Source organism: Arvicola amphibius, chromosome 8 (genome assembly GCF_903992535.2).
Source record: "Arvicola amphibius chromosome 8, mArvAmp1.2, whole genome shotgun sequence".
Lineage (NCBI taxonomy): Eukaryota > Metazoa > Chordata > Mammalia > Rodentia > Cricetidae > Arvicola > Arvicola amphibius.
Window position 1 is genome coordinate 8,263,857 of NC_052054.1, and position 18,302 is coordinate 8,282,158.

Here is an 18,302-nt window from a genome sequence, read left to right on the forward strand (position 1 = left end):
CACACTCAGTGTCCCCACCTTATATCCGCGCCCCTGGGAGCGGATACCTTATGCACGTGTGGTGAACCCCTGATCACTTCTCAGAAGTCATGAAGAGGATAAGGATGTCCCCTAGACACCAAGCTACTTGTCCCAGGTCAAGAAAAAAGTGTCAGAGCCATGACTGGAACCAAGAGCTTTGGATACAGTCAAATGGCCCTCCTGGGTTCCCGTGATGGTCCTCTGTGCCGACCTACATGTGAGGACCAGGAGGCAAGGCTGCCTTTGCAGAGTCTGTATGTTAGTGGGAGTGGCCAGCTTCTGCAAAAACCCAGTTCTACAAAGGCTGCAGAAGATAGTGCTTCAGAGTTCAGAGGTCTGAACTCTGCAGCCACTAAATACGCATGGGTAGGTTTCACTTCTATGCCCTGTGGGTATTTCTGACTTCTGCCCAAAGCTGATGGAATATTGTGAGGCAGCTCACAATAAGGAAGCATGGTCCCTCCTCCTCCTGACTGGCAGCAGCTGAGAGCCTCATGCCCATGTGGGTCCTAGCACAAACGGGTCAGGGTGTTGAGCTGGCTCCTGCTGTCAGCACATTCCCGAGTTATCTCTCGGAACTGCAGCTCATCAACAGCAGGCAGGGAGAAAGACTCACTGTGGCTCCTGGCACAGGTCACCACAAGTCTCCATCCCATCAGACAACCCTAGCAGCCCCCAGGGACAACAGAGTTGTGAATTTCGTCACTGGTCTACTGACATAAATTGAGCGAAGCTTGAATGTCACTGGCTATGTGCTGGCTCGGTGGTCTTTCCCGGACACAAGCCTGCAGACGAAGTGACAACAAGTCTAAGAAGTGTCAGCATCCAAGCCTCCGGTGACCCTGAATAACCTGTGGATGGGACAGTCTCACAGGGATTGGCAGGGCAAGCCCCAAAAGAACCTTCTAGAGCCTGGTTTAATTCTCTCTTTGCTGTCACTTGTTTGTCAATACGATGGTTTAGAGGCAAAGGAAAGGACCACAGGGTTTCAAATAAGTAAATTTTTTAATCCCCTAGACCTCTGCATATACTGACCAGGAGAAAATACCTCAAGTAAAAGTGGATGTTTTCACCAAAGGAACTTTAACCTTATACAGATTACTCCTCGTTATCAGAGAAGAGAGGCTGTGCATGGATCCACTTACCACTTGGCTAGCATCTGGTCACCCGATCACCAGTACCGCAGAGAACCAGCAAGTGCACAAAAGCCCTCTGGGCCTGGCCCAAGGGGTTATGTTTTCACAAGATTGCAAGGTAAGCAGACACTGTCCTAAAAGAAAGGGTGAGCCCGGGAGGACTGTGTGGGTGCCATTGAATCAATTAAAAAGCAAAAGCAAAAAAAAAAAAAAAAAAAAAAAAAAGCACTGAAATATCAAGAAGTCTCAGTTCTTCAGCAAGCTAGAGATGAACTCCTGCTAGAGGCAAACAGCACAAGCTGGCTGCGTTCAACCTTCCAAGACAGGCTTCCTTACTTGTTAACTCTGACTCTGAGCCCAGGGTGTAGCACAATGCCTGTTCTACAAGCCACACACTACTGTACGGTTCGCACGCGATTGAAACCCACGCACTCACACGCGTGATGGCACAACAAAGAATGTCCCCCTTTATTGTATTCCAGGGCGTCTTACATAGGGTCTCCTTCCAAGCCCTAACTCTCAGCCGCAAGCCCACCAGAAACCACTCCCCTGCCATCAGGAACTCCTGAGGGTCTCGTGCTCAGAGCAGCTGCAAAACAAGCTGTTTGCTCAGAGCAGCTGCAAGCATAAGAAGACAAGTTGTTTACTCTGGCAGGCAGGGGCTCGCAGGAAATTCAGGGTCTGGTGGTCCAGAGTGCCCCAACACCAGGGCGCCATTCAAAGAGGACTAAATGCTACCTAGCATTGGGGCGCAGATAGAGGTGCTAAGCCATTTAAGTCACGTGACCTCTCTGGGCCTTCACTTGTTTTCTCTACAATAAGGGTTGAGCCTAATAGTCCTCATCTAGAGACACACATGTGTTCTGACTCAAGAGGCTTTTAGTACTTCTTAACTGGAAGCAGAGAAACTACAAAACACTCTACAGCATGCAGAGTGTCCCCAGCCACAAGTTCAAACCACGCTGTGGTTAAAAAACTGGTTTCAACCATATCAGATGCTATTTTCACGAGGTGACATCCACCCAGACACCTGACAGTCCTCCAGACTACCCAGTGTGTCTTCTCTTCTAGGCCCCTTGTTTGAAGTTGTCCCAAATTGTTTCTTTTTATTATAAATAATAATTTTTATACCATACCAAAAATATGTGACTAAAACACTCAGTTTTAATCAAAAAAAAAAAATCAAACTTCCAAAGACTTTGCGAGCAGAACCCTGAGAAACATTTACAGTGGGGGGGTGCCTCCACTTGGCCTTTCGTAGAACCCACACTGACAGTAGCATTAATCTTTGGGAAGCTACCTTTATGGTTGTTTGGATTATGCTTCCCAAAGACATGGCTCATCAAATAATAACTTCTTTGGCGCTGGAAGTAAGCACTCAGCTTCGTAAAGCCCCATCCCATGGGAAGGAGGCTGCGAGAATGTCGGTGTGAGGTCTTGGTAGCTGCACACACTCCTTCAAAAGAAAGCCAGGGTGGAAATCGGTTCCCTACAAAATGCTCTTGTGTCTTTTCCAGAAGCTAGACCCAGAAGATTGTTTTCTCTCACTACCTCCTGCTTCTCATCCTCTACCTCTCCTGAAGTCTGAGCGGGAAGCTCCTCCCCCACGGGAAGCTCCTCCCCCACAGGAAGCTCCTCCCCCACGGGAAGCTCCTCCCCAGGCTTCCTCAGGACCTCACAATGGTTGTGTTTTTACCACACACTCTACTTTGCTTCTCTTTAGCTCGCTGGACTTTCCTGCCGGGAGAGGCTGTGTCTTGTGTTTTCTGCACCCTCAGTGTCTAGCCACAGTGAGCATACAGTAGATGCATTATAAATGCCAGCTGACACTGGAGTCCGTAGCAGACAGAAAAATGCTGGATCGAGCATCATTGGATAGAGACTTCCAGTGCCGGAGAGGATCCTAGAAGCCAGGCTCCTAGAACTTGGAATTGGATAGGTGGCTCTTGGGTTTCCGACTCATGGGTGTGGTAGTTTCTTGGTGCTGAGTTTAATGACCAGGGGTGGGGGAGGGGGAAAGAGGTGCGCCCTCAAACCTGTAAGTTGTGAGTAGCTGCAACTGAATCCCCAGACAAAACCAAGGAGCAAGATGATTCTGCCCCTCAACCCAGGAAAACGGAAGTAAGGGGATTTGAAAATAACTTTGTGTGATGGTTAACCTCAACTGTCATCTCGACAGAACCAGGAACCACCAGACACAAACCTGTGGGCTTGTCTAGCGGGGAGTCTCTAGGCTGGGTTAGCCGAGATGGGACAATCCACCCTAAATGTGGGTGGTAGCATGCATGTGGGCTGTGGTCCCAGATGAAAAAGGACAGCACGCTAGCGCCACATTCATGTCTCTGTGTTTCTGCAGATGCTGTGACCATCTCAAGCTCCTGCCGCGGTGACTTGACCCCCATGCCTGGCTGCCCCCTCCGACTGTGAGCCCAAATCAGCCTCTCTTTATTTAAGCTCCATTGTCATTGATTCTGTCGAATTTACAAGGCAACTAACTAACATGATGGGAATGTTTCGAAAGTCTGAAGGAAGGTTTAAAATGCAAAATTAAAGAAAAAAAGGGTAAATGGGAATGGGAAAGTCCCCAAATACAAAATCAGTCGCTAAGTAAAATGCCTTGACTCAGCCGACAAGCCAGAAAACCAGGGAGTTGAAAACACGCACAGCCTTCAGCACAGAAACATGGAGACGGGAAAAACAGAGAAGAAAAGTTAAAGAAATAGAGGCCCACTTTCTGCTCCTATAACAGGCTGTCCACAGTCAGGTAAATTACAAGACAAATAAAATCAAATTTATTGCCTACGGGTCTAGAGGCCAAGATGCCAGATCTTAGAGTGCTGGCAGAGTCAGTATCAGGAGAGTTCCACAGATGAACTTTCCTGCTGAGTGGCTCACGTGGCAGGAGCAAGAACACGCATGAGAACCTCCACAGTACTGTTATGTGATTGTCACCAGAATGGAGTCCTCAGGACTGGACAGATTCCCGAAGCTCTCGCCTCTCAAACTGAACAATCCTGGCTTAGATGACCCTATTTTACAGCATTTCCGTTTTCTGATGGGTTTATCGGAGCAGTAAATGCACTTTGGGAGGGGAAGGCGGGCGCTCACAGATGTGTGCCCCTGTGTATGTAGACCAGAGGACGACAGGCACCATCCAACTTGTTGGGGGTGGGGGCTATTCTAGTTTGCAGTTGTTGTTGTTATGAGACAGGGTCTATCCCTAAGACCCGGAGTCATTGATTCACTTAGACTGGCCGGCTTCAAAGCCCCAGGGACCCTCCTGCCTGCTGTAATTATAAACCACTGTATCGGCCTCTTCACGTGGTGCTGGGAATCAAAGTCAGGTCTCCATGGCTGCACTGCAAGCACTATACCGACTGAGCATCTCTAACCTAACGCTGAACAGACTCAGCCAGGCTGTAGTTATATATAGTCAAAATTTACCACCCAGGTGTAACCCCATCCCAAGTACCCATGGGTTCCAACAGGTGATGCTTTGGAGAATACCAACGTACTGACCATGGCGGGCTCTACCCTCAAAAGTAGAGAGCAGAGACTGTGGACACCCGGGAAACTCTCACAAGACCATCAGAAAGGAGCCCCCTTCATTGGCACAGCAGAGACCCAAGACAGCGCTGCGGACCCACTGACTCCCTGCCAGTGGGTGCCTTAGCTTCCCGTGGCTACTGTAACAAAACGCCACAGCTGGGCAGCATAAGCCAACAGAAGCGCCTTCCTGCAGTTCTACCGGGCAGTCTGAGGTCATGGCTGGCAGGCCATCGCCACATCCCACACCTGCAGGGGGATCCTGCGCTGCTTCTGCCAGCTTCTGGTCGTGGCTGCGATCCCCTGGTTTTCCTTGGCTTGGAGCCACAGCACGTACTCTCTGCCTCCATCTGTGCGTCTTCTCCTCTTCCGGGAGGGATGCCAGTCCCGCTGGACAGGGCCCGCCTACTCTAGCATGAGTTCATCTTAACTAATTAAGTCGGTGCCATCCGTGTTTCTAAATGAGGTCACATCCTGAAATGCTGGAGGTCAGAGCTTCAGTGAATATTTGGAGGGAATGTAACAGTAACCTTCTATCCTTCCATCTTTTATTTTAATGGTGATTATGTTTAAACACGTTCTAACAGAAAGCTTTCTTTAGAAGGGAGCACCGAGGAAGACGGAGTACTCCTTGCCCTTCAGGTTTAAAAGAGGGGAATCCCCAGTAACAAGGTGGGTGGTAGGAGGATGCGCTTTTTTCTCCTGCTCCACTCTCTGACCCCAGAACACTTTCCACAGCGTGGTTCTGACAAGGATGGAGTTAGCCTCCGATCTAGCCAGTGGAGGGCATAGCCCTGTGATCCTGCCCGCGTAGGCTCTGGAAAGTCAAACTCGGGTCCTCTTGCCCACAGAATCATCTCACAGTGTGATATGTCTTCATGTATTATCACATCACAGTCCACTCTTGATCTTAGGGTGCTGGCTCTCTATAGTCGAGAGAGACAGACACACAGTGAGACTCTCATACAGTTCTCGCCTTAGAGCCCAGCCCATCACAGCATGCGGAGATGCCTGCTGAGGTTTGCAGACCTTTGCTCTACTTGGCCATGGTCCCGCAACAGGTGTGATCTCAGCAGAACGTCCCCCTCCCAGGTGTCTAGTGTGATGGAGCTAAGATAACACCACCTTTGGCTCTGACACTTTTGATGTGCAGGGGTGATTTGCCTGCCTGTGTGTATGTGTACCGTATGCATGGTTTGCCTATAGGAGTCAGAAAAGGACATTGATTGGGTCCCCTGTAACAGGAGTTACAAATGGTTGACAGTCAGTCACCGTGTGGGTGTTGAGAATCGAACCTGGGTCCTCTGGAAGAGCAGCCTGTTGATTGAGTTTTCTGTCCTGCCTGGTTCCCACAGTTGTTAAGTACCAAAGAAGTCACACAGAGGTCTACATTAATTATAAACTGATTGGCCTAGTATCTCGGGCTTCTTATTAACTCATATAACTTACACTAGCCCATAATTGTTGTCTGTGTTAGGCATGTGGCTTGGTACCTTTGTCAGCGAGGCAGTCACATCTTGCGTCCTCTGCACCTGGATCACGACTGCAGACTGAGCTTTTCTCTCCCAGAATTCTCATTGCCCCACCTCTACTTCCTGCCTGGTTGCCACACCTCTACTTCCTGCCTGGTTGCCACACCTCTACTTCCTGAATGGTTACCACACCTCTACTTCCTGCCTGGCTACTGGCCAATCAGCATTTTATTAAGAATAATACAAGTGACAGGGTACAGACCATTGTTCTGCAGCAGCAGCCAGCGCTCTTAACCGCTGAGCCTGTTAGCTCCCGCCCTGGGCCATTTTTGGGGGGTGTTAACAGAGCACGACTCTCCTTTACATTATCTATTTACTTATTCCTTTGCCTGCAGTTGCTATGGACATTTACTTTTTTACTCTTAATTTCATTTGATTTTCAGTACTTGTGATTTAGCCCAGCGCTTTGTACACAGTAGGCAAACAGTACTACTGAGCAATAACCCCAGATGTCACTTTTTAAGTGCCCAAAATACCTGGGAAGGGACAATTAGGATGCATGCTGGTCTGGACAGTAGGCAGTGATCCTGGTCTACCAGGGGCTTCCCTTCCATCCACTCCCATTCTGACGTGAGGGCCAGCATGAGCTGTGTGTACCACAGGCCCCTAGGTATGTTCGGCATTGGCACAGACTTTGCCACATGGGGTTGAAGGCACAGCACAGCCCACCCCACCAGGCCCCGAGGAATTCTGCCCTCAACAGTGGTTTTCTTGCTTAGGAATCGTGTTTGCTTTCAGCACCCACAATCATAGCCCTCGTTCTAAGACTACTGCTTTACATAGGAAAAAGTGGAAGTGATGTGAGGGAGAAAGGAAACCAAACCGACAGTATGGTCGTTATGTAAGCACAGTCCTTCCTGAGCAACAACAGCCATCCTCCCCAGCCCTGCCTCAGGCCCCCGAGAACCAGGGTGAGCTAGTGGGGACTGACCATTAGTTTCTCTCATGCTGTTTGTGAACACACACTTGCGGAGGTGTGAGCCAGCCCTTCATGTCTTATCTGCCTATTTTAAACAATCAACGTCTCAATCGCCTGTTCAGCTTCTTCATTCACAGCCACAGGAGGATAGGCTTCTCCCCACTGTTGGGCACCGCAGGCTTCATTTCTGGGTCTGAATAAATGATGACAAGCTTCTCAAATGGGAGCACTGACTCCCTTTCTGTTTTCTCGGTGACATTCTGAGTCCCTGTATCTTCTTCAAGGCACATGAAGTGCAGCCCAGAGTCAGGCTCCACTCCTGACAAGGCCCACTTGTAGCCCCTAGGGTAACCAGCATCTCTCCGACTTGCTAAATCTGTCCAGTGTCTTACCACACAGGCACTATGTCACAGAGCCATCAAAAGCCCCCGTCTTTAGGTAGCAGACATTACAGTTCTTGTTTACATTGTCTGACCCAGAGGGTACAAGAGCAATGTGTTCCCAGTCAGTCTGTCTCGGCCCTGCTGGAGTCTTCTGCATCCGCTCATCTCAGGGGCCTAGGTGGTCACCGAAGTGAACACACAATGGTGCCTGCTGTGGGTCGCAGGCACCTTTTGAGCCTGGAAGGGGGTGTTCTTGTGATGGGCACCAACGTGCTCTGTTTTAACATACCCCCCAAATTCCCATGATAATTCCCATAAAGTTATGTTCCACATGAATAGCTCTCATTAAATTGCCCATTGGCCAGTAGTCTCTGCCCATGAGGCTGTAAAACCCAAACATGGGATGTTTACCAATGCTGAATTCTTGAGCATACAATGCAGCCCACCAGGGTAGTTTGTTTTCTTAATTTTCTTCTTTGTTTTTACAGTGATGCTGTGGCCACCCATGGACCAGAAGTCCTTTGTCCCCATTCTGTTATCTTTCTCTTTCCCAAAGTACTGGTATCTGTGAGCCAAGGTCATCCTAACAAATCTGATTTCATGTGTGCCAGCTTACATCATAGGAGAGGTCAGGCTATAAAAAGATGGTAATAAAGAGAACTGACTGGATTTATCTCTTGAAATTAATAAAAAGCCGTTGAAAGATGGGCAAGGAAGCTGCCAGAGGTGGCAAGAAGCCCTGAATGGTTCGTAGGTATCTTGGGGTTTTGTGGTTTTTATTTTGTTAATCAAATTCAATCTGGATCCGCTTTGTAAAAAATCGTGTTAGGGACTTGGGAGTGGCCAAGTCACACACTTGCTGTACAAGCATGAAGTCCTAAATTCGAGCTTTAGGACTCACACAAAAAGTCAGATGCGGTACTCTCTTGTTAATCCCAACACTAGAGGGGCAGAGACAGGCAGAATCCGCCCTACAGCTGCCCCAGGGCTGCCACAGGCCTGCGGAGAAGCAGCAATGCCTAATTCAGAAAAACAAGATTCTGAAGTCTTCAGCTACTGGAACTTCTACATAGGAAAGCTTCTTACTCAGCCTGCATTGGGAGAATAATGTCCCAATGAGAGGAAAGTTCCAGAAGATGAATCCTGACATACCACGAAGAAGCTTTCTCAAGTATGCAGCCCCAGCCGATAGCGTAATGACTCCATAGCTCTAAGTCAAAGAGGCTGTGTCCCTCTGTGGGCCCCACCTGGCTGTGATAGTCCTGAAGGGGTGGGGTGGGGGAGAGAGGAAGAAAAGGGAGGAAGGGTGAACCTGCTTAGTCCTGTGTGGTGACACACATCAGCTCTGACTACCGAAGATGCCTGGTGACACGGCTAGGACCTCGTGTGAATCGTGTCCTTCCTGACCTTCTTGGCCATCTGCGATCAACCCTGTTCTCTGCGATGACAACACACAATCCGTCTCTTGGGTCATGCTTGTTTCAGGTTGGCTCCATGCGGCTAAGGGATGCCCTGATGCCAAGATATCAGACACCATCTCCTGAAGCCTGTGTGACAAATGACCCCAAGCCCTCCTCGCTCTGCTCTGCCCTTTGTCTCAAATGTGCCTGTGGCCTGGCTGGCCATCAAAAAGGCCGCATCTATTCCAACATCTTTCTTCTTTGACTAGCCCTGCCTTCTGGTGTGGAATCTGGGAAAGTTAAGGTTGGCATGATTTCAGGTGTTCACCTACAGTACTGAACAGAAGACAGAAACCTGGGGGCATTTTATTTATGTTACATGGAACCTGATAGGAGTTGAGATATACGTCTGCCGTTAATTAGCATAAATTATCCGTTTGTGTGGATTAAATGATCCACACCCCAGATTGCCCTCGGGTCATATTTCTGAATGTGGCAACTGCCCACAAATAAAATGACAAGGTCACAAAATGCCCAGATGGAAATACCCAGCACTGAGGTAGCTCCTGTGGTTTCCCTGTGGGGCACCATGGAGCTGCTGCTTGCCCGTGTGGCTCGGCTGTCCTCTAGGCTGTCACCAATAGCATTGTTTTACAGCCGATCAACTCTGGGCTTCATGTCTGTGTTACCGTCTCGATGGACGTGTCATGTGACTGTGGAGCTGTGTGGACTCTCTAGTCTAACACTGTAAGGGATCCGAGCACCTGCCTTTGCCTTATCTGATCGTTCCTTCTAGTTCAGGATGGATTTCAACATCGCTCCTTGGCACAGGTTGCTTTCCTTGACTCTCACCTGGAGGCCTCTTGCTCATGGGCATGAAGATCTGGCGTCCTGATAGGGGCTGTACCCATGAGTCAATTGCAGGTGTGAGGGCTTGTGAATTGCCAAGTAGGAGGCAGCCAGGACCATGTCCGGTCCCTGGATGTCGAGGGAGGCTTGCCAATCATAGTCGCTTTTTGAACTAGCCCACTCCCACAGCCTGCCCAGCGAATAATAGACATGGTCTCAGCTCCTGACATACTTGCCTAAGATGTCTTGACACCTCTGAAGAAATCCCTAAATGTCTCTCACTCAGCAGATGACCAAGGGGCTGCAGGGGCCCAGGCAGTGGAATGCCTCTGGGAGGCAGACAAGATGGTCACAGCCATCCTCACCAGTGTCCATCCCCCAACGCTGCAGGGAAGAGGACTATCACGGGTCACTGCCTTTGGACTGAGCAGTTATACCACTGATCATTTAACAGAAGAGGATGAGGGGGAGGAAGAGGAGAAAGAAGGTAGGAAAGCAAAAAGAGAGAGACAGGGAGCATGGACCAGAGAAAGGGGAGACAGGCAGGCAGGCAGGCAGGCAGGCAGGCAGGCAGGCAGGCAGACAGACAGACAGACAGACAGACAGACAAATAGAGGTTACATTCCTATTTTTAGCAGGTTTGTCAGCAGGCATACTTCTCTACTTTGCTTGGCAGCATCACAGTGCCCTGGGATCCTTCTGTCCAGTAGGAAAAACAGCCTAAATCCATTGCATTTAGATGTCCTCACCGGCATCCTAAGGACCTTCCCTAACAACACAGATGGGTGACCGAGAACAACAACCAAGTGACGATGGAGCAGATACACGGAGGCCCTGTATTAGTGCGTGACCTAGATGTGAGATGAATGTGTTATTCTTTCCTCGCAAGTGGATGAAGAGGAAGGACACATCAGGACTGAAAGGCAAGAATGCCCAATTGGAGTGAAGCCTTTGAAAAGGCAGAATGAGGCAGTCCGAGGGAATCAAAGCAAGCTGCCACAGCATGTCGCTCAAGAAGGATCCATAACCTGCAAAGAGTACTTGGCGGTGACCCCCAACCCTGATGCACACTGCACTGGGCATGTATATGCCGTCTCTGTCCCACCTTGTAGGGGAGGCTGGCTGTGTAGGTGACAGAGGTTGTATTAATTTTTCTGGCCAGTTAATGTGCTGAAGAAAGATTAACCAGCTGTGATATGCTAAGGGACTCGGATTTCTCCCCGTGGGATACAGAGAAGGGATTGTTTGTAGAGCCAGTGTGAGCAGAGACGGACTCACAGAGAATGAGGTTACAGTAAACACATCACACTCCAGGGCCTGCTCTGGGCATTTCCGGGCAGCAAGATCTTCCCCCATTGGAGAGGTGCGGTTGGAAGTTGTCCTGCCCAAGGAAAGTCTGACCCGAAGGCTGGTCCCTCTTTAAAGTAAACTAACGCTCACCCTTTGACTCTTGGTCAAGAGTCGTCCTGAGCTGTCCGTGGCTGCCTTCAGCAGCATTTGGAGTCCTGCAGGCGAAACCTCAGGATCAGCTGCCTCCGAGAGCCATGCCGACAGTGGATGACATTCTAGAACATATAGGGGAGTTCCACCTTTTCCAGAAGCAAACATTTTTCCTCTTAGCTCTGCTCTCGGGTGCCTTCACTCCCATCTACGTGGGCATCGTTTTCCTGGGCTTCACCCCTAACCACCGCTGCTGGAGTCCCGGGGTGGCCGAATTGAGCCAGAGATGTGGCTGGAGCCTAGCAGAGGAGCTGAACTACACTGTGCCAGGCCTGGGGTCAGCAGATGAGGCCTCCTTCCTCAGCCAGTGCATGCAGTATGAGGTGGACTGGAACCAGAGCATCCTTGACTGTGTGGACCCACTATCCAGTCTGGCTGCCAACAGGAGCCACCTGCCGCTGAGCCCCTGCCAGCATGGCTGGGTGTATGACACTCCTGGCTCCTCCATCGTCACCGAGGTAAGTGAGTTCAGGGATCAGGATGCAAACGAAGCAAACAATTGAACTAGGAAACGCATGGTTCTTATGCTTGCCCAGACATGCTTTTTGGACTCATCTGCCTTGTAAAATCCTAGTTTCCTGGTTAAAATAAGCAGCCTCTCCCTCCTCTGAGGTGGTTATCGAGAACTCCTTCAACGCTGCCAGGAGTGATTCTGGTATGTGCAGGTCTCGGCAGTAAGCAACAAGCAAACACACATCAGGATGCCTAAAAGTGATGTCAGATGTGGGCATGCTTCTAGGATTCACATTTGCCAGAAGCCACCTAACCCACCACACAAAGGCCACCAGAAGAGTGTGGCCCTCCTCTGAGACCTGCTCTGCTAATGGGTGTTGTAAGATGTGCTTTCTTTTTTTCTCCAGAGATATGTGCTCCTCTTTAGAGTGGTCAAAATGCCCACAGGAAAATTTTGGGGCTTGGGATTAGACTATGGCACGACTATTTTTATTAAAAAAAAAAAAAGTCTAGTCACAAGGGCAGGCAAGGTGACTTAGAGGGTCTAGCACTCGCCGTGCAAGTCTGACAATTCAAGGGCAATCCCAGACCCCTGTGAAAGTAGAGAGAGAGAGGCCAGCTTCACAAAGCTGTTCTCTGACTTTCACATACATGCAGGGGCAGGTGCATGCCTACCCACATACATCATGCACACACATACAATGGTGATAAAAGTGATTTAAAAGATACAGTCATGGTTGAGGGTATGGTTCAGTAGGTAAAGCGCCCTGCCTTGTAAGCTTGAGAATCTGAGTTTAAGGCCCAGAGCCCGCAGAGAAAGCCAGGTGTGGGCACGTGATAATAGTTCCAGTATCAGGGAGGCAAAGACGGTTGAACTCGTGAGGCTTGCTAGCCAGGCAGCTGACCTAGTTGGCCAGATTCAGGCCAATGAGAGGCCCCATATCAATAAAATAAAAAAAAAAAAGAGGATGGTGCCTGAGAAACGGCAACTGGGACTGCTCCTTGACCCCATCTGCACATGTGCATACTTAGGAACACTCACATGTATGCATACACACACATACATATGACCTAAGTGTGAGGCCTCGTTCCCTGAAGAGGAAAATCAAGCATGGAAACTTACTGCGGAATTGTCCTGCAGACATAGAGGAAGCTGTTCAGCAGCTAGTTGGAAAGGACCGCCTGGGTCCTCGGAGGGTCTCCTGGCCTTTAGCGGAAGAGCCTCATCTGGGGGATCTGAAACAGGCTCCACGTCACACCAAGGTTCCAGGACACCACTCTGAAATAGCTCTGCAGAGACTCACCTCATCCCTTTGTACAGAGGTTGGGAAACTGAGGCCAGAGCAGGAGAGCTCAGATGTGCTCTAGACTGCAGAACAAGAAGGCAGGGTGAGGTTAGAAGAGCATCTCTCCTGCCTGCCAGGCCAGCACTGGGCACCCTCCACCTGCCTTCTGAGCACAACAGACCAAATGTACCCCGTCACTGGCAGGACTCTGTGAACCCCCCAGTTGTTTAACATAACCCAGCTGAGAGATCTTAAATCTCATGTTCCCTGGCTGTACAGATGTATCACATCTGTGACTTAGGGCTAGAAGGGAGAAGATGGGCTTGTCTATAAATCAAGTCGCTGCCTGCGTTCAGTTGATAGAGCCAATGCTTTAGCCAAATGCCTGCCTCCCACTGCCAGATGGAACGCTAAATGGATTTCAGGGGAAATCTTTTGCTGGTCTACAGAAAATTAGCATGGGCTAGGAAACAGCTGGGCTGTTGGCACTCGGTTCAAGAAATAGTAAGTAAGTAGCATGCGCTAATTAGCTGAACCCCTGGAGCTCCCAGGACGCCCAGTTGGGAATATTCAAAGAACTCTCTGAGCTGAACTATGTCTAACAAGATTATAACAGCATTTTCTCCCTCTCTCCCTCCGGCTCCTCCCCCGGCTTGGACCACACCTCACATCTGGACAGTTTAACCTAGTGTGCGCTCACTCCTGGATGCTGGACCTGTTTCAGTCGGTAGTGAACGTGGGGTTTTTCATCGGTGCTGTAGGGATTGGCTACCTAGCAGACAGGTAGGTGAGACACCTGCAGGGCTTTTTAAATAACCTGCAGGTTCAGACAGCTCTTGGGCTCACCCACCCTGCATGAATCCCTCTTTGCCCCAAACACACAGGCGGACCACTCACTCCCACCCACCTTAAAGGTGACTGCTTTTATGCTCTTGGAGTTTTCTCAGCTGCTTTGAGAATAATGACTCATGTTTTACTCTCGGATCCTCTGGAGGTCGGGGAAGGAGGTTTCAACCACCAGGCAGGACTTTTTTCTTATGGACTATCTACCAGTTCAGGGCTGGCAGAGGCAACAAATGATTTAATGCCTTTTGTGATTCTCAGTTTATTCTTTGGCCTCACTGTCTCCCACATGGTCATGAGCCATCAGGAGCTGTGAGCACCATCCAGACCAGCTAATCCTCACAGACCAGAAGCCCATCCCTAGGCTCTATGCCTGTCTGACTGTCCATATTCAGTGTCTGTGGGCTGTGCTCTGACTCTGGTCGCCCATCATTGTGGACTTTTGCTCACTGTACAGAAGTTTTATTTTAATGTTAATATTCTTTGCATTTTATTTGTTTATTTATTTTTACCTTTTTAAATTAAAATGTGATTTCATCACCCCTTCCCTTTCCTCCCTCCAACTCTTGAGTTGATACCCTCTTTTTCTTTGATTATTATTGTTACACACCTGTATATATAAACAAATATGTAACTACAACCTGTTGTGTCTTTTTATTGCTGTTGTATGTATGTGGTTTCAAGACTGACCAGGATAACCAATCAAGGATTTCATCCCTGGGAAAGGCTGATTCTCACTCCCTTAACAATCTTTAGCCACCTGTAGATCTTTGTCTAGGGGCAGGGCCCTGTGAGAGTTTCCCTTTCCGAATTAGCATGTCTATTGATATTGACAGTGTCCATGGCTTGTTTATGCAGCCATTTCTGAAAGAGGCCATCACATTACAGACTTTAGACTTCCCGGTCCTCCGGCTCTTGCAATCTTTGCCGGCCTCTTCTGTGATATTCCCCAGCCTCAGATGCCAGAGCTGGGCACCCTGTACCCCGTTAATCTTTGCATTGTGTCCAGTTGAAGTTTCCTGTGAAGGTCTCCATTTGCTCTAGAGAGACGCTTCCTTTCTGATGAGAGGTAATGGCTACATTTACCCGTCGGGTATAAGGCTAAGGCTTAGAATGCAATTAAGGGAGTTGTTTATTGCAATGCACCTTTGCTCAGAGGATGATCATTAGCTAGGAAGGGGAATCCTCAACAGAGAGAGGACTGTAGATACCTGGGTCTATATATGTATGATACAATACTCATAATGCCCCCAGTTGCAGAGTGCCTGTCATAAGCCATAACTCTATGACCTGGCTGGGACCACTCCTACTGCCAGTCACCTAACGGCACGGTAATATGTACCTGTGTATTAACGTGTGTAATGTGTACTATGATGATACATCCGTATAGTCTGTATATGTGTATGCACGGAGACATTTCTGTGTCACATAAATCCAGTGGGTGCAAACAGCCCCAGATAATCAGATGTGATAACACAGGGAGGAAACGATATGCTTTACATGTTTATTGAACTTGCTTTTAATAAGATTTAATTATAAGCATGCATAGCTCTTAAGAATGACTATATTAAACAATCAGCCTGCAAAAATAAATATTTGACCCAGAAATATATAGCAGTTGAGTCTTGTGCTTACACACTGCCTTTTCAGGCGTCCCCAGCTATCTCTCTAATATGAATATAATCTAAATGTAAGGCAGCTTTCTTTAGTTATTCATCGAGCTGGCATCGAATTGCAAAAGAATTAAAGGTTTATAAGAATGTACTGACTTTACAAGAGCCTGAGGCCCCGTTGGCAGCAGGAGGGAGGATGGGTGGAGGTGGAGGCACTGTGCCAAAAGTCACAATGCATTTGTAACTGTCTGCTCATCCTCCCTGGCTAGGCTCTTCCCCACCGGCTGTGGGCGGTTGTGAGGTGGTGGTGCAAGGGGCTGGTGATTTCATTTCTGATTCCACAGAACTGAAGGTAGCTCTTTGCAGGCTGCCCGTGGAGTGAAGACAGACACATTAATGAGGTGATCCAGGGCCCAATCACCCTCGCGGGCCACTGGCTAGGCAGCTCCTGGTTCACCCACTCCCTGGTAGACCAAGGTGGACATTAACACCAGATTTCCAGGAAGTGCCATGCGCACAGGTGACACTGGTAGGCTGCAGAAGCCAGTTAATTATTGTCAGCCCACTCAAGTAGGCTAGGTCCAACTCCTCCTCACAGCAAGTTCCAGAGAACGATCCGCCATCTCCCCTCCTCCTCAAGTGAGCTCATCCTTCCGTCCCTATGCCAGCAATTTCTAGAAAGCTCCTAGTTCCTTTTGCTCCTCTGGAGGCTTTCGATGTGTCTCTAGTTCTTTCCCCAAGAACTTTGCTCTTTATTGCTCTTTTTTCTGTCCCACATGTATGCAGGAGGGCGAAGCAGGGCAAGGAAGAGACATGCCACTTCTCTTCTGAATACTTAATGCCCACAACAAGCTTTAGACATCATAGAATAAGTTAAGAATGGCACAGAAACCCATTTCATCCACAAATTGTAACCAACATTGCAACAAAATATTGTTTTTCACAAACAAAATGTTAAACATGCCCTAATAGCTTATTTGGGCACCGTGTTTAGAAAAAAGTCAAGATATTTTGAAATTATCTGGATAAGAACACTGAAGGGAAAAAAAAGCGAAGTAAGGAAAAGGAGAGAAACAGGAATAAAGGAAAAGACAGGGAGAAAAGAGAGGAGGTGAGAGCCGGGCGGTGGTGGCGCACGCCTTTAATCCCAGCACTCGGGAGGCAGAGGCAGGTGGATCTCTGTGAGTTCGAGACCAGCCTGGTCTACAAGAGCTAGTTCCAGGACAGGCTCCAAAGAAACCCTGTCTCGAAAAACCAAAAAAAAAAAAAGAGAGAGAGAGAGAGGAGGTGAGAAGGAAGGAATGGAGGAGGGGCGGAAATTGCTTGCAGGAATTCAGCCTGTGGCACAGTTGTGAACTGAGTTGTCTACTAAAAAGTCCAGTTTGTTCCTGCACTCCCAGCTTCTTGAGGAAGGGTTTTTTGCCTGTCACCTGACACAAAGGAAAGCAGTTTTTCATCAGTTCCAAGCATTTTGTATATTGTACTCTAATGAGGAATAATGAGTGTTGATTTAGCGGCATGCTTGCAGGCAGTTCACGGCAAGCTTTCTGGAGGGGGCATGTCCATCAAAGCGAGGCCACTGTACTCAGAGGTGTCTCAGCATAAGCACGAGGGCAAATGACCTCAGAGGCTCAGGTGGTCGGCTGTAGTCAGTGGGGAGTAGCATGGTTTGCGCCTGTTACCCTCTTTTTAGAGCAGCGTTTAAATTGCGAGTGGGTATCGCTTGACTTTTAATAACAGTTGTGTTTAACAATTAATTTGCCCCTCTTCCTCTTGGGAGTCAATGCCTGCTGTCCCAAGGGAAGCAGCTCAAAGCAGAGCCGCAGTGGGCTGAGGCCAATAGTTACCAGATGTTGAGAATCACTGAAAACACACTCTCCAGCTACCACATAGGCCAGCTGTTTTACTGGGGACCCTCATTTGATCTCACTTAGGACCATGACAGCCTTGTAAAGTGGATATTTTTAAATTTACTTATTTATTCTTTTTTTATGTTGAATAAGTGTATATTTAGAATTAGCCGGCAGGACTCAGTTTAGATGATTCCAATTTTGTTGGCAACATCCAGAGCATCATAATCAGGAGCCAACCGGACATACGCCTTCTTCTCTCCGTCGGGCCTTATGAGGCTGTTGACTTTGGCCACATCGATGTCGTAGAGTTTCTTCACAGCCTGTTTGATCTGGTGCTTGTTGGCCTTGACGTCCACAATGAACACAAGTGTGTTGTTGTCTTCTATCTTCTTCATGGCTGACTCGGTGGTCAGGGGGAATTTGATGATGGCATAGTGGTCAAGCTTGTTCCTCCTGGGCGCGCTCTTCCGGGGGTATTTAGGCTGCCTTCGTAGCCGCAGGGTCTTGGGCCACCGAAAGGTGGGCGATGTGCGAATCTTCTTCTTTTTGTGGCTGTGGACGCCTTTCAGCACTGCCTTCTTGGCTTTCAAGGCCTTCGCTTTAGCTTCTGCTTTGGGAGCGGCAGGAGCTTCCTTCTTAGCTTTCGGCGCCATCTTGACGAAAAGGGTTGCCTACTCTACTTATTTATTCTTAAAAACAACCTTTTCTCATTTTGCATACCAATCCCAGTTCCTACTTCCTCCCCTCCTCCCACTCCCTCCATCTTCCCACCTACCCCACCCCCAATCCACTCCTCAGAGAGGGTAAGGCTTCCCATGGGGGTCTAGCATATCACTTTGAGGCAAGACGAAGGCCCTCCCCACTATATCTTGGCTGAGCAAAAGAATGGGCTCTAAAAAGCCAGTACAAGCAGTAGGGATAAATCCTGGTCTCACTGCCTGTGACCCCACAGACTGTCCCAACCACAC

The 18,302-nt window shown here is 48.8% G+C and overlaps 2 protein-coding genes across 2 annotated transcripts in view; one reads left to right on the top strand and one right to left on the bottom strand.

Annotated features, from left to right (window-relative positions):
* Positions 1-11,330: 11,330 nt before the first annotated feature.
* Positions 11,331-18,302, top strand: part of LOC119820989 (solute carrier family 22 member 2) — a 37,700-nt gene continuing 30,728 nt past the window's right edge. The window contains exons 1-2 of the mRNA XM_038339770.1: positions 11,331-11,744; positions 13,705-13,808. Coding sequence (XP_038195698.1) covers positions 11,331-11,744; positions 13,705-13,808 — 518 coding nt within the window. The remainder of the gene's footprint in view (positions 11,745-13,704; positions 13,809-18,302) is intronic.
* On the bottom strand, positions 17,502-17,987 carry LOC119820990 (60S ribosomal protein L23a-like). Its single transcript, XM_038339771.1, has one exon. It carries the CDS (start codon positions 17,985-17,987, stop codon positions 17,517-17,519), a length of 471 nt encoding a protein of 156 aa, XP_038195699.1. The 3' UTR covers positions 17,502-17,516.